Below are 16,145 nucleotides of genomic sequence, written 5' to 3'. Positions count from 1 at the left end.
CATGAAATAAGTCCCACCTGCCAAGTTGCCTGTTAGGGCAGTGGAGCAGGGAGCTCAAGTCTGTGTCCTGGTGTGGGGCAGATCTGACGAGATGTGAACTGAGAAGGCCTGGCATCCGGGCCATAGGGCGCCTTTACCGTCTCGGTCCCCAGGCGCTGACAGTCCATGCAAAACCATGCAGGGTCCGGCCACATCCCCACATCTGCATCCTGCTCGGGGCGGCATGTCACACAGTACACACACCCAGGCACACCTGCTGCGACACACACAGTCACAGGCAATTGATGCCTCTTTTTTTTTATTAAAAAAAAAAAAAAAATCTCCTGGCTGCATATCATCAAGAAAAACAACATTGTTTTCAGGGTCTCTTATCTCTCCACTCCCAAATATCCTGTTTCTTCAGGCTGGGCAGCCAGGACCAATAGAAACCTCTTCCTGCCATTGGTTGACTTCATTTCCCAGACTTAGCACAATCTCATCCGCTCTAAACAACCTCATCAAAACTACTTTCTGGTCAGAGAGAAGCAATAATTATTATTAACATTTATTAACGATCAATAAACTTGATTGCATTATGGCCAGCACTATCAAGGTAAGGAGAGGGTCTCTTTTAATTTGACAAAATCTTGTGCTTGTTACTCTTTTCTCTGGTTTCCTTTATCAACGTAGATAAGTTAGGGTTGGGCAACACCCCCACTGCCACAATAGAGGACAACAAGATTTCCTTTGCACTGCCTAGTAAATTTCCTTTTTCCTACTCCAACCATTCGCAAGGCTTAAAAACTTCAAACTCAGAAAAAAATTGGGGTTTCTAAATTCACTGTTGAGTGCTGTGGATTACTTTTGCAAAGCCTTTCTGGAGCGCTTCTGAATTTTCGTATGGTCTAACCATCCCTAACGCTGCCTGGATACATATCTGAGAGAAGGCCATGGACTTGGAGAGGTTGGAGGGCAGGGTGAAAGAAAAGGATGGTCTGGTAAATGTTGAACTTTTGGCTGCTTCTTGACTGACTCCCTAGCTCAGGGATGCTAGTTCCAGCGGAAATGAAGAGGTACCCGGCATGCTGCTGTTTATAACGGGACATGCAAATGTTGACTTGATTTTTGGGACCTCCGTGGTGACAGACAAGAGTTCTTATAACTCAGATGGTGGTAATTTGGTTTGTTGGGTTATGTATTTGTCTCGAATAAAATACCTACGTCCTCTCCTCACTGCGAGTAAGCTTTCTTCCTGTTGATGTTTGTGGGGTTTGGAGTGCGATAGTCTATTGGACTCATTTGCTCTGGGGTGTTGGTTCTGATATGTTTTTCTTGGTAATATTTCTAATGGACCGCATGTATAGAGTAACGAGGAGGTAAATTTGTACAGCTGGGAACCTGAAAGTGGGCTAATTCTTGGAAATGAAGCCAACTTAATAATTCGTACATGTTAGCAGCATGGTCTGTTTTGGTGGTGGTTTGTTAAAATATTTTCAAGGCCACCATGCCTTGGTGACATTTGTAGAAATGAGAAAAATCAGCCACTGAAACAGATGCTAAAAGGAGGAAAAAGAAAGACGGGTTGCATGCCTTTTAGTTATGTTGCCTACAGATGAGAAGCTGCTTGGTTGTGTTTTTATCAAGGGGCTTAGTTCATTTGAAAGCTCATGAAAATGGAAGTTGGCCCAGAATTGGGCCAAAGCATTTTTAGAAATCCTTCTTGGTTTGGTATGTTCGTAATTTGGAATGTGTGTTAGAGAATTTGATGAATACCTACCATATAAACTGTGTTTGAGAAGTGCTGTTTTATTTTTCTCAAAGTACATGGTATGTTCAAGAGTGTGTAAAAAGTTCACGTACCAAGACTTCCATTTTATAGAGATTTTTTTTTCTTTGTCTTCAAGGATTGGAGTTTGCAGAAATATAACCATCATAGAAAGGAATTTAAAAATTGGGAGTTTGGTGTACTCCATTTTCAGCTTACCTGGAGAGAAGTTATTTAATTTTAAAACTCAAAATACTACCCTTTTTGTTCTTATCTTGGCCCTTAATTATGTCCAGAATTCATCACAATTAAATATTATTTGTAAATCTTCAATAGCTTGAATTCAATCTCATGGTGTTTTTTTTTTTTCCAACCCATGCGTTAGAGGTTATTGAAATAACAGGCCATTCTTTAGGAGGTAGGGTTGAATTTTGCAAACTATACAAATGTGTTATACAAATATGTGGTTTAATTCAAAATAGATATTTATGATGATAAGAGGGTATTTTTGACGTTCAAATCTGTTGTGACCTTCTGAATAAATTCCGGGAAAATAGTTTACATTCGTCTAGGAAACCATGCTGAGTATAATATTTTATTACACTGCCTTATATGTCTAATTCCAAGTCAACCTGGAGAATGACTTCAAGTGGATTTTTTAAAAATCCTCTGTTAAAATCAAATAACCCTGTTTTATAGGTAACTTCCTTTAAGACATGGTTCTGTGAGGTTTCCTGGGAAAAGTAATGAGATGATTTTACAGCCTTGTTTATAGAGTAGAAAAAGGAGGCCTTGAGTCTGTTGACTACAGCTTTAATCACGTTAGTGCCAAACTCAAATGAGCACAGGGAAAATGCCGGCTGTCGGTTGAAATTAGGAAACAGTCTGTCATGCAGGCAATTTCCAGGCCCAAATGCATTCTCGGTTTTGTGTTGTTCCAGTAAGTCAATCAACTAGTCGATTAAGTATCAGATGTGTGCTGAATTTGTTAAGTGGGTATTCCATAACCGAGTGTTTTGCAGTAATATTTATAAGACCCTATAAAGCACCATGAAAGGTGAACTATTTTTATCCAGTGTTGGTGGTTCTCACCATGGTTTTCCCTTGGTCATTTGAAATTGGGAATAGATGTTTCAATTGGAAGAAGTAAAGGAAATTTTAGGAGCTCACATCAAGAGTGACCATTGGTCACTAAGTGTCTGTGATTTTAAGACCAGATTAAGAGTTCTAGTAAAAAGGCATCAGTAATGAGGACGATTTCCCCATATGCCAACAATTCATGGATCAGATTTGGTGGTTCCACCTGTTTCGGTGTCATCTGGCAATACTGAGGGATGTTGAACGCCACCTTCCCTGCAAAACACCACCAGGCTGTCCCAGGTTTGCTTACAAACTTGAAAGAACCTGTAGTTATTGATATAACTGGATAGTGGTAGAGTTGTAATCCTGTCCCTCAGAGACCTTCCTCATCCTTTTTTATGCCCTGGGCCACTTAAAGTGTCTAATGAGACCTATAATCAATCCCTTCTCAGAGTGGTGCTTTTAATTACATGAAAAGACACACAGAGAATTACATGGGAAACCAATTCTGTTGAAATGCAAATCTATCCTTGGGTTCCTGGTGGGGGGTGGTCCATGAACTCAAGGCTACAAGCCCTGATCCTGGAGTTTAAAGATTGTCATTTTTAAAATTGAATGTGGGGGTTTTCCTGTATCATGGAGATCTGATTTTGGAGGATCGGGGGGAGTAAACAGCAACGTTAGTGGGAAACATCTTAGGTCTCATTGAGGATGTGGAAAGTCACGTAAAGGCTTGGTGAAGATTTGAGGGCACACTATTACTGTTTAATGCTTCTTTAAGGAAGTTACTTTCCCTAACAGAGATCAGAGATTTCGATGATAATTGACACATGAAGCGATAGGAAATCAACCTTATTAATTTATGAACATACTGTCTGCTTTATGTATTTAATGCTTTACACATAGCAGGCACTCACTGAATTTGCTTTCTTATGGGAAGGAAATTTATTGAAATTATGTAAAGGGTTATGGGAAGAAACTTCATCCCCTCAGGAGATGATGATGGGTGGGTGTAGTAAATGAATTTAATAGCTATAGGCATATTATTTTTCATCAAACCACTGGCATAAGTGAAATATGAATTTTTTTCATTCCTTTTTACTTTTGAGGGGCCCTAGTGGTGCAGTGGTTAAGAGCTACGACGTGGCTGCTAACCAGTTCAAATCCACCAGCCACTCCTTGGAAATCCTATGGAGCAGTTCTATTCTGTCCTACAGGGTTGCTGTGAGTCAGAATCGACTCCATGGCAATGGGTTTTTCACTTTTGAGGGACACTGAGACAGGGCAGTTTGAATCCACCAGGCGCTCCTTGGAAACTCTATGGGGCAGTTCTACTCTGTCCTACAGGGTCGCTATGAGTCGGAATCCACTCAAGGGCAGTGGGTTTTGGAGACAGGGAAAAAAGATGAGATGCAAAATGCTGCTGTCCCCCCTGTTAATGTCACTTCCTAGAAGCAGACCCCATCTTCCGTTGTTACCTGAAAGTGGAAGTACGGATCATTATCTTGAAACGAATTGCTGATTGCATCCATGGACAGCTTGCTTACATAGCTGCCCTCTGCCCATGGATGCATCAGCTGTCCCCGCTCCCTCTGAGTGAGTGTGTGTGTGGCACGCACAGCTCACACCCCTGCCTGCAGGGCACTCTGACGCGGTGACTATGGAAAGCATAATTGAGAATGACTATTGTGGACTCCCCCCTACACTTCTGCAGGAGTGCGGTGATCTCAGAAAAGGTTCCGAAACTCTGAACCATTTCTTAATTGTCTTTGTTTCCTTTAACATGATCATTTCATTATTTTTTTTTTTTTTGCCGAAGAGATCTTTATGATAATAATTAAAAAAAAAAAAAAAAACAGAAACACACACAAAGACATATTTGTGAACCTCTCTTGACAATCCAGAACTAAAAGTAAAATGAGTTCCTAAAATAACGAAGACTGATATCTTCAGGGAAATACGACTTCAGCATCTAGAGCTGCAGAATGAGATTCCCTTGCCTGGAAAAGAGACGTAAAGCAGAGAATCCACATTGGCATCCCAATGCAGATGTGTTGCTTTACTGGCTGATACCTAAGAGAATCATCGCAGGACAGGGGACTCCGGGAAAGCCAGGCAGATGGGAGTTTCTCCAAGTGTCAAGATCTTCAGAGAAGATGCTCTCCAGAGCTGGTCTCCAGGCCTTTCCAGTGTTTGGGAGCTCACTTTACGTCAGGTCCTTTCTCTAGGGCTGGCCCACAGCTCACGTGCTGTGGTGGACCCGTCCCCTTCCATTGTTCTGTATGGATGAAGGAGAGCTGCTCCCCTGATCAGGCCGAGTGCTTGGGATTCTGCCCGCTCACCCCTGAGGTTTCTTCTCCTACAATACGTGGACACAGACGCACCTGTGTCTGAATCTTTAACGACATTGTAACCCTGGGCAAGGTACCTAATCTGTCTGACCTCAGTTTTCTCACCTGTGATATGGCTCATCATGGCTGTCCTGCCTTGGGCTGGTGTGATTTCATGTCTGCGGAGGGCCTCATTAGAGGTCACTAATAGCGTGTGTCTGATAGCAGGTCACTAAATAGCAGGTGCACCTAACAATGCAAGTTTATTTATTTCACATTTCTTAATAGATGCATTGTACTTCTGGCCCTACTGTTAATTCTTTGTATGTTTTCTAAGACCTAGCTTCTATTGTGAAACCCAGGGCCATACAGACCCACTCTGGAGATGCTTGTGAAAAGACAGAGTTGACAGGCCATTTCTGTATGTTACCTGCAGTGGCCTCCCATGCTCAGGCCAGGGCAGAAACAAGCCGGAGCAGGTCAGGAGGCGGGAGTCTCAAGAGTCCTCTATAAGAGTGTAGCAGGGCAGGTCCCACCACGGGGGTCAGTTAAGGTCTGAGGGGTTGCTCATGGTGGTGCTGGGCAGGAGGGTTGGTTTAGCCCTGTCCTGAGGGTGGAAATGGTTTGCTCTGCTGCTGAAAGAGGACGGAGGCCTGTGATAGCCTCTTGCTTAGGGCAGAAACAGACTGCTGGAACAGTCTATGCTGTCCTCATCTCTCAATAATTTTGAAAAATGTACCTTGTGGTTTTGTACAGACTAAAAATTTTCATTGTAGAGAAAATGAAAAAAAAAAAAAAAAAGAATTACAAACACACATATAAATTGTTCCTACTCCCAATCCTACCAGCTAGAGAAAATTACTAGTAGCATGTTGGTGTGTGCCTTTCTTCTGTGTTCATCTGTCTATTCTGTGGACAGGACTATGCTGCTTACCTCAGTTAGCTTTGTTTGTGAACATTTCCCCATATCCCTAAAAATTCTGCTGAAGTGTAATGTTTATGCAGCATTATATTCCATCTCAAATAAATAGTATCATTTTATATTTAAATTAAAAATATAATTTGCACCACCTGTTTCTATGATTTGTTGTAGGATGTAAATGCCACTTTCAATTTTTCACTTATTACATTGCAGGATACCGCAGATGTAATTTTCTGATTATTTCAGAAATGGAAGTATTGGGCCAGTGGGTATAATATTTTAAGTCTCTGCCAAATTTCCAGACTTGCCAATTTGGAAAAACTGTCGCTTCACTCTCTAGAATGGTTGTACCAGTTGCCACTTCTTTCAAGCATAAATGAGGTCAGTTCCACTGTGCCCATAACAACTCTGAATGGTTTACTCTTTGACTTGTTGCTGTTTTGATAGGCGAAAGTGGAATCTCAGCTTTATTTGCATTTCCTTGTTATAGTATTTCATGACATTTTTTTCGGTGAACCTCTATTGTAAATTAGTTTCAACTAAGGACCCACTGAGACCTCTGGATCTTTTTCTTAGTCATAGTTTCATTCCCTATTTGATCAAAATTTTTTGCCCACATATTTCCCCTGTTGAACTTGGCTGAGCTTTGTTGGATAATATTGAAGGCCATGCCTCATTCTGTCTACTTTCTCACTCTTCATTGTCTTTCTCTCTTACAACTGTCATTTTCAAAGCTAACAGACTTGTCATCACATTCTCCCAGCTTTGAGTGTGTGTGTGTTTGTGAGTGAGAATACTTCAGTGTTCATTTACCCCCAGTAAAACCCGGGAACCAGTTTTTAGCGCTAACCTGTCCATCTCTTCTGTGCTCTCCACAGCGACTGGCAAAGTATATGGTTCCTGTAGTTGCTGAAAGAAGAAATTTTAATTAAAATTCTTTGAAGTCATAAAGAGAATGTTGAGATATCAGAGTAGTATAATCATTACTGTAGATCTTAAATAAAAGTCTTATTCCTTTAGAGATGTTTCTCCCAGTGAAATAAAATTAACTAAATAGAATTAAATTGATATTTAAAAAAAATTAAAAAGTGTTATTTTAAAAGGTAGCTGTCAAATCTTGAATTTATAATCCAAATTACCATCATCCTAATCATTGCTTCTTACATGCCAGGCTCTGTACTAGGCTCTTGTATGTGACACAGGAACCTGGACACTTGCTTTTTTACGGATAAGAATAGAGGCTTTGAGAGGTTAAGCAAATTGCTTAAGTCACATAAGCTTATTTGTCTCGCCTTTCTCCTTACACACAGATGATCTCTTTTCTTCCTGTGTTTGCCCTAGCTCAAACATTAAATTACCGTGGAGAGAAAAATGATGAATAAATAATACTGTGATACATTAAATAACTGGATAATGAAAATTATTATAACTGGCTGATTTATGTCATCTACCCTGTGTGACAAAAACCTTTAGGCAATTATTATACTCTATATATGGATAATCAAAATAAAGTGCTAGAAAATTGAAGAGCTAAAAATCTCACCCACAATTCTGTATCTGGTGGGTGGTGGGAATTCTTTCCATATTTGTCAATATCCAAGGGCGGTGGCTCCAGATTTCGGATCAGTCGCTGATTTACATTTCCTCATCCCAAGTATCAACTTCCTTGCACTTGTCTTAGGCATTGATAATGAAAATACAACTTTGAGTTTTCCATAACGCCTACCCAATCTTTCAGCAGGGGGCTCATGGAATTAAACCCTGGGAAGAACGGATAATCTGCTGTGGTGCACAGATAAGTGCTGAGACTTCAGAAAAGAAATGCTAAGGCCAAGCAAAATTGTTTATTTTTAAAGTGCCACATCATAATCCAACCATAACATGGTTCCCTTAACATCAGGGCTATTACTTCAAACACTTTTGTGAAGAAACAATGCATGACAAATTCTGGAAAATACAATAAAGAACATTTATAGCATACCCTACAAAGAACCCACGCTCCTTAATTTAAGATAATAAACTTTAAATTATTCTATCTTAGTAAGGTAGCACCTCCCTTCCTGTCATGAAATTCTAGTATAGCAAATAATGTTTTTTTTTTTAATTAGTTAGCAAGTATTGACAGAGAGCCAACACTGTGCCGTGTGCTGTGCTGTGGTAAGAGAGAGAAAGATTATTATTGCCCTTGTAGGAGTTACATTCTAGTGAAGGATAAGTTAAAAAAAAAAAAAAAAGCAACTATACCACATAACTTCTCAATTGTGATAAAAGTTATGAAAAAGAGAAAATAAAAGAAGGGCAAGGGCAGGTGTATGTGAGGTCTCAGTAGATGGGATGGTGAGGAGCATCGTCTTGAGGGAACTAGCCACATACGTAGGTGGAATATGAGAAGAAGCCTTGCTATAGAGGCTACGACGTGTGCAAAGTTCCTGAGGCAGGAAAGGGCTTGGGTGTATTCACAAAATCTAAAGAAGAGCAGTGTGGCTAGAGACCCATCACCTTAGGGAAGAGTAGGCCAAGATGAAGTTGCAGAGCTGGAAGAGGCTAGATGATACAGGTATTGCAGCCATGATCACTTACCATTTAAGAAATGAACTGATTGCTGGAGCTGACCGCATCTCATCACCTGGCTAAACATGGCGTATACCCACCTTCTTATAAAAGGAGAGGAAAACAGAAAAGAGAAATGACTTTGCTAGAGAGAAATTTCATGTTAGCTTTGCTGTGTATTTCTGGTTGTAAGCAATGCTAACTTAGTTGTTGGCTTTGATGTAGAGCAAACAAACTGAACTTGAAGTTATTAAGCTGAATTCAATGTCTGTCGGCCAAAGTCTAGCCAAGCATGTTTGGGCTTGTGTAGACACAGAGACAACTTTCTGCTCTTTGGCAGTAACACATTCACCGGGGCTGTAAATGGCTTCAGACAAGATTTCTTCCTACTTTGGTTGGTCCTTTTTACAAGGACAGAGGCTTCTGTGACTGATACAGGAAGTTTTAATTCATATACAGTAAAACCTATGAAAGCCAGAACCTGTGTAACGGAAACCTGTCAGAGAAGGAAAACTGAAATACTTTTCATTAATAGAGAGTGATAGAAAAGTGGCAAGACTATCACAGACGGAAAACTTGTGAGACCCGGAAATACAAGGCAGTCCCGTTGAGCTCCAGCTCTCACAGGTTTCATTGTGTGAGACTTTGAACTGCGAAGAGAGGAGGAGGTGTGTTCTGCCCTTCTAATGAAAGGAAGAAGGAAAATGCATGTTGTTCATGGGTGACTTTAATATATGTTGGTGACCAAGCTGAGGTCAGTCTCCACTGAATGAGAGTTGGAATGGTCCCACAGGCTTGAGAACTTCATCTTGCCCTGAAGTGGACATGCTTTGAAAGTGCTCTGCTGTGTTCTGGCCAGGAATGAAGGCTCCTGCCTAGAACTCCTGCAAGGGACTGGCAACTCACCCAGGCCTTCAAGCATCGTTAAAAACAAACAGTAAACCCAAGAAAGGACTGCTGACCTAGGCTGGATGACCAAAATGAAGAGCAGAAACCTACCTCAGCCCTTCCATTTATATTCCCCAAGGCAGTTCATCCAAATCAAATCATTAACTAAGAGTGAGCCGACCAGCCCCTTCCTGTTGGGTCCCATGGTGTCTTATCGGGTCTTAGTTTTTAAAAGTTGATAGTGGACATGGCACACTTACTTTTCAGGAAGAAGAAGCTGTGGAAACAACACATCAGAATTTGTCAACACAAATTAGGTTGTGTCTCAATTTGAGGTAGATTTCCCAAGAAGTTGCTCCAAGTTAAAGCAAACAACAAAAAAAAAAGTATGTGGTTTTATATTGCGTAGTCCACTTTGGATCTGTATTATATGTGTTACCTGACATTCCAAAGAGCAGCAAAAACATAAACATGAATGCCCAAATTGAGCGTGCACAGCCCATGCTTATGTTTTTCCCAGAGAGATATTAATATTCTCACTTTCTTCCTGGAATCCTTAAAATACCTCTCTGTTGACAGGATCAGCCTTATATTCCATGTAAGGAAAGAGAAGTGGATCAGTGGTGATTCAGTGGTAGAATTCTTGCCTTCCATGCAGGAAACGTGGGTTCGACTCCTGGCCGATGCACCTTATGTGTAGCCACCACCTGTCCATCACTTGGAGCCTTGTGTGTTGCTAGGGTGCTGAACGAGTTTCAGTGGAGCTTCCAGACTAAGACAGACTAGGAAGAGAGGCCTGTCAATTTACTTCTGAAAAGCAGCCATTGAAAACCCTATGGATCACAATGGTCCACTCATAACCTATCATGGGGATGGTGCAGGACTGGGCAGCTAACAACAACAAAGATAGGGAGGCATAGGTGGAGAAGCTGGAGGGGAAGTAGAAAGAGGCCAGCTTGGGAGATGACCACCCAGAGCTTCAGTTTGATGCTGTGAGGCCTCGTCAGGAAGCTCCACCTCTCCTGGCCTTAGTTCATTCATGGGAAGGTTGAAGTGGTCCATGCAGTCTTCTCATCTCTGTGTGGTGACCCTGTGCTGTTCTCAAGATCACAGAGCTGGTTTACAGCAACTCCTCACCCGGAGCTCTGAAGTGGAAATGGGCAGCGTGCAATGACTGAGAGAATGGGTACCCCCAGGTTCTTGGGTGCAAGCACTGGCTATTCTACTTCCTGGCCATTTGACCACTGACGAATGACTTATCCTCATGGAATCTAGGTTTTTCCATCTGTAAAAAAAGGATAATGACAGTTCCTACTTCCAAGTGTTATGGTGAGACTAAGGGCATTACAACAGTTCAGAACTGTTCTTAGCACACATGAGCTATTCAATACATGTTAGCTAATTCATTGGGGTCAAATAAATTTCCTTCTGGGACTCAAATCGGGCAATCCGTAAAAGCTTTCCATTTCACTTTTCAATTTCGACAACAGTTTGTGAATTGATTTTTTTTTTTTCCTGGAGCAGCGAGTTTGTCCAGTTTCCTCTGGCAAGTGTGTTCTTTTCTCTTCATGACAAAATAAAAACTCAGACAGAAACAGTGGGTTCTTAATTATTCACAAGCACTTTTTCCTGCACTGAAGATGGCTCACAACAGTGCTCAGCAAAGTGTCCTGTTGCGTTTCGCTATGTGAAGCAGGCCCTCAGAAGAGGCATACAGGACCTTGGTACCCTCTGCTTCTCTCCTTACCCTTTGCTCCTTCTCACCATCCTTCCCTCTTCTCCCCTTTCCCTGCAGCAGCTAATAACCCACCAGGTGGTTTAAAAGAGTAAGAAACAACAGTAATGCTGCCTCTGACTCTTTCTCCCTGAGCATCTTGAGTACCCAAGCCTTCTTCTTGGTTTTGCTTTCATTCACTCCAAACTGCCTCTCAAAGATAATGTCATCACTTCTCTCATCCCGGGAAACCTGGGACAGTACAGGCTGGAATGGCTTCAGTCTGGCAAAAAGACGTAAACGAAGGAGTTGATCTGGAGACCCGCCTGTGCCTGCTGAGCATCATCAAAAACAGTAGCTACACGTCTAGTTTGGGGTTGTATTGTTGATTTGGGGTGAACTTCTGGAACTGGAAGCATATTTGTGTTCATGTGTGAAATAAGAATATCGTCCAAGTCAAGAGCAAGTGACTATATGAGTTACCTGAATTCCCAAGTTACCTGTTCCACTAATTTGACAACATGGAGAGTGTTGCAGACTTTACCTTCTTTTGAAGACAATGCATATGAACTGTGCATTCCGTCTGGTTGTTGTTAGCTACAGCTGAGGCACTTCTTAACGTTTAGCAGAATGAAATGTTGCCCAGTCCTGCTCCATCTTCACGATCATGGGTCTGTTTGAGTCTATTGCTGCAGCTACTGTGTGTTTAGTGCCGTCCAAGCTAGGGGCTCATCTTCCAGCACTGTACTGGAGAGTATTCTGTTGTGATCCATAGGGTTTTCACTGGCTAATTTTCAGAAGTCAGTCTGAGTCTTTGTTCCTAGTCTGTCTTCGTCTGGACCCACCACTGAAACTTGTCCATCATGGATAGCCTTGTTGGTAAATGAAATACCAGTGGCACAGCTTTCAGCATTACAACAACACTCAGCCACCACAGTACAACAAACTGACAAACTCAATAGCTTAGAAGAACATAAATAAAATTTACTTGGCTAGGATCGTATCCCAGCAAATAAAATCACCTCTTTGTTTCTTGTACATCCCTGAGAGGGTGCCTTGTGCCCTAACTGAAAAGCTGTTCCCATGGGCTCACGTACAAATAGATTGCAACCAAGTCTGACGATAAGCTGGTTATGAAATCAGCGTGCCCTTTTTTTCTTCCAAGCCTTGTTCTTTGGAGATGGAAAACATCTTTTTTTAGATCCCATGTTTACTGCTTTGGTAAACAGTAAAATGCTGCTACAGAAATTACCTTGAGGATAAAGGGCTTGTAGACAGATACTTCCTGTGTTCACTTCCGACACAGATAGGCAGCCCGACCAGGGGAGCAGCAATGCAGGAAGGGCTCCTGATGGAAGCTTCCTCTCTGAGAATGGGTGGTTCACTATTCCTATCTACTTTCCAAGAGGAATAAAGCTTATCGGCCCAGATTTTCTAGCAGAATTATCTATCTTGAGGTAGGTGAAAATAGGACGTTTCTAAAGCAGTGATTTTCATACTTCGTTTTCTCCTCTGTGTCCTTTGCTTGCTGGCTTTTTAGGAGATGAGAACAGGATAGACAGGACCTGACTATGAGTAAGATATGTATCCTGGAGGCCCCACAGTCAACTTTGAGTCATGAAGAAGGATGAGTGAGAGCAATGTGTTTGTATTTGGTAGAAAATACCCTCTTTGAGAACCCATTGAGGGCCTTTTCCGTGGTTATTTAGTTTTGAGGTCATTATAGTTTATGCTTTCCTTGGTCCAGCAGCAATCACCAGATTTAGCTACAAACATCTCAGCTCACAGATTGTTCTCTGTGCTGATTTTACAGGAGTTATTAAATTCCAGCGAATGCATTGTTTAGGCACTTTGAACTCAAACAAACATTGAACAATAGGGAATCATCAATTACCCATCTACAGGATATGTCCTTACCAACTGGCCCCTTTGTAGGGAGAAAAATATATCAAGTCAACAAACAATAACACTGAACAATAAACGAAGCAAAACAAATAGCACCTGAAAGCCAGTCAACTCAAGCGCTGGCAAAGCACCAAGGAGTGTTGTGTGCACACTCCAATCATGGAAACCTACAGCTCCACCCAGATCTTCTATGGCCCCTGAAATATTCAGAAATCTGAGCAGCTGTTCATTGACGGGCCGCATCATGGGGAAGTACTTCTTTGGGTGACCGGAAAGCACCTGTGAGCTTTGTGTTGCACGGAACAAGGGGATGGTATCTAATAGAACCTTCTGCCTGAAGTCTGGATTCTGTGAGTGTCGATGACTGACCAGGTAGAGAGGCTGCTGTTGTTGTAGCTGCTGTCCAGTTGGCCCCTGACTTGTTGTGACCCCATGTACAACGCAACAAAACTATGTCTGGTCCTACACTATCCCAATGATCAGTTGTGGTTGGACTGTTGGACTCCATAGGGTTTTCCTTGGCTCAGTTTCATAAGTAGATTGCCAGGCCTTTCTTCCTAGTCTATCCTAGTTTGGAAGGTCTGCTGAACCTTGTTCAGTATTATAGCAGCACATAAGCTTCCACTAACAGATGGGTGATGGCTGCTCATGAGGTGCATTGGCCAGGAATTGAACTTGGGTCTCCTGCATGGAAGGGGGGAATTCTACTCCTGAACTACCACTGTTTCTAGATGGGAAAGCAGAGACTGCATTTGACCCCAGGAAGTGGGTGGATGATGGTTAGGTGTTATGACACTGTGTTGGTTTTATCTACACAGGCACTCAATATGTTTTGGTTGTACAAAGGGTCGCTATGAGTCGGAACGTACTCAGAGGCACCTTACAACAACAACAACAACAAAAAGAGATATTTTTCTTTAGGAGCTCGTTTATTCATACACTTTGATTTATCTGGCTGGAAGACACTGTATAAAATCTCTGTCTCCTTCCAATTGAATGAAGGCTGCTTTCTTCCTCTGCCGCTGTTTCCCTGGAACTTTATCACGTAGCTTTATTACTTTTTAGTGGAATTCCACAAGTCATTGCCCAGCACCGTTCCTGGTAGATACTCCCTTGTATTTCTGCTCCTTGGCAAAATGACACGCAGCTCTCCTGAAATCTGGAGTCTAGATGGCCCTGGTGCTGCCTACGTGACTGGTAGGTGATGCTGGTGCGGGACTGTCAGCAGATAAGATGAGTCGTTGATGCCTAAAGGAGAAGTGTCCCTACCGGCATCCTTTCTGAAGTTGACCTGCCTGGCCGAGGATTGGCTTGGGTTGCTGTGGTTTTCTTCAACATGGAGTGAATGCAAGTTCAGTATACCCACTGAATACTGTATTGCTGAAACAACCATAACAATAATAAACCCTTTGTTTTTTCCCCCTCTTCCAAAGCAATTATTATCGACGTTTAGAAAATAAAAATTTAGAAAAAGAAGTTAAAATGATTGACGTTATTATCCTCAGACCCCCAAAAACCAAACTAGTTGCTGACAAGTCGATTCTGACTCATGGCAACCCCATACGTGCAGGGTGGAAAGTACTTCATATGGTTTTCATGGCTGGGACCTTTTGGAAGCAGATCACCAGGCCTTTCTTGCCAGGCACCTCTGGGTGGGTCCGAGCCACCAACATTTCAGTTAGTAGCTGACCACTGAGCCTCATCGAGAGTCTGTTAATACTTGAGTCTTTTTTATTCTTTTGAATCTTTTCTCCATGTATACAGATTCATTATTTAAAAAGAAAAATAAAATTTGAGAAATTGAATTCACTTTAATAATCCTTTTCTACCTACTTCTTTTTTTTTCAGGCTAGTGATGAAAAAGAGTAAGGCCTAAACCTGTTATGATCCCCTGTTAGAAATTATGTTCCTTCCTAAGGATCCCAATTTTTATTGTGGAGTGGAGCCAGACTGCCTGGGCACGGATCATGGTTTCACCAAGCCCTGGCTCAATGCTCTTGAAGATTACTTCATTTCTCTATGCCTCAGTTTTATCATCGGTAGAATAAATTCAGTAATAGTAATAACACCTGCTTCTTGGTGGTGTTGCAAAGATTAAATGGATTAACACAGGTATATGGTTTGTACAGGTTCTAGGACATGGTAAGTGTGCAAAAATGTTAACTATTCTGAGGTCTTACTGGTTCCTTATCCTAGGCTTGTTCTTATTGTTTAATTTGTTCTCATATCTTATTTGCTTTTTCTGAAGTAATCAGATCTTTTCTCTGATTGTGTTTGTCTCTGTTTGTCCTTTGAAAATAATCTTCTAATACACTTTGGGTATTTATAGCTTTTTTTAAAAAGATGAAAGTGTTCTCCTTTATGTTACTTGCTTTGAGGAGAATAGAGAAAACACAATAGAGTCACAATTGTAAGTCCATTTAGTGGCTCAAGGAACATGTTAACCAGAGTTTCAGCAGCTGAACTCAGCCACATGTTCATAAGCCCAGGAAATCAATATTTCTTTTTTTAATTTTTTTTCTTGAACTTCAGATAAAGGTTTATTTTTGATGACTCAAAGAAAAATCAAGAGAGAGGACTGGAGAAGTGCCATTGTTTTCTTCTGCCCTATCCTCTGGCCTCTGACAGTGAATGAATGAATGCATTCTTGCATGGGAGCGACCTGAGTTTCAGGGATCAAGTACTATTTTGGACCAGCTACTATATCTGGATCATTTTTTAGAGGAAGAGGGCAGGTGTCTACTGAGTTACCATATTGCTGGTTGATTTCCGTGATTAATAACCTGAGGAACTGCATTCAAGACCAGAAACTCAAAACACTGGTTGTCAAGAAGTTCCAAATTACACCTTGAGCTACACTGCTGTCGTCTTGCAGTGTTTTATCTGTGCTAACGCTGCTTGGTAAAAAGTAAACCGGTTGCCGCGGAGTGGACTCTGACTCGTGGTGACCCCATGTATCTCAGAGTAGAACTGTGCTCCGTAACATTCTCAGTGGCTGATTTTTTGGGGAAG

At 41.6% G+C, this 16,145-nt stretch overlaps 1 protein-coding gene across 2 annotated transcripts in view; it reads left to right on the top strand.

Moving 5' to 3' along the window:
- Window positions 1–302: 302 nt before the first annotated feature.
- ERG (ETS transcription factor ERG) overlaps window positions 303–16,145 on the top strand; it is a 154,301-nt gene continuing 138,458 nt past the window's right edge. For both annotated transcript variants that reach the window (XM_023559102.2, XM_010598651.3), the window contains exon 1: window positions 303–592. In XM_023559102.2, the coding sequence (XP_023414870.1) occupies window positions 575–592 (18 nt within the window). In that variant the 5' untranslated portion in view covers window positions 303–574. The remainder of the gene's footprint in view (window positions 593–16,145) is intronic.

This window comes from Loxodonta africana, chromosome 2 (assembly GCF_030014295.1).
Source record: "Loxodonta africana isolate mLoxAfr1 chromosome 2, mLoxAfr1.hap2, whole genome shotgun sequence".
Taxonomy (NCBI): domain Eukaryota; kingdom Metazoa; phylum Chordata; class Mammalia; order Proboscidea; family Elephantidae; genus Loxodonta; species Loxodonta africana.
The sequence above is the reverse complement of the archived record's forward strand: the minus strand, read 5'-3'. Positions and strand labels throughout refer to the sequence as shown.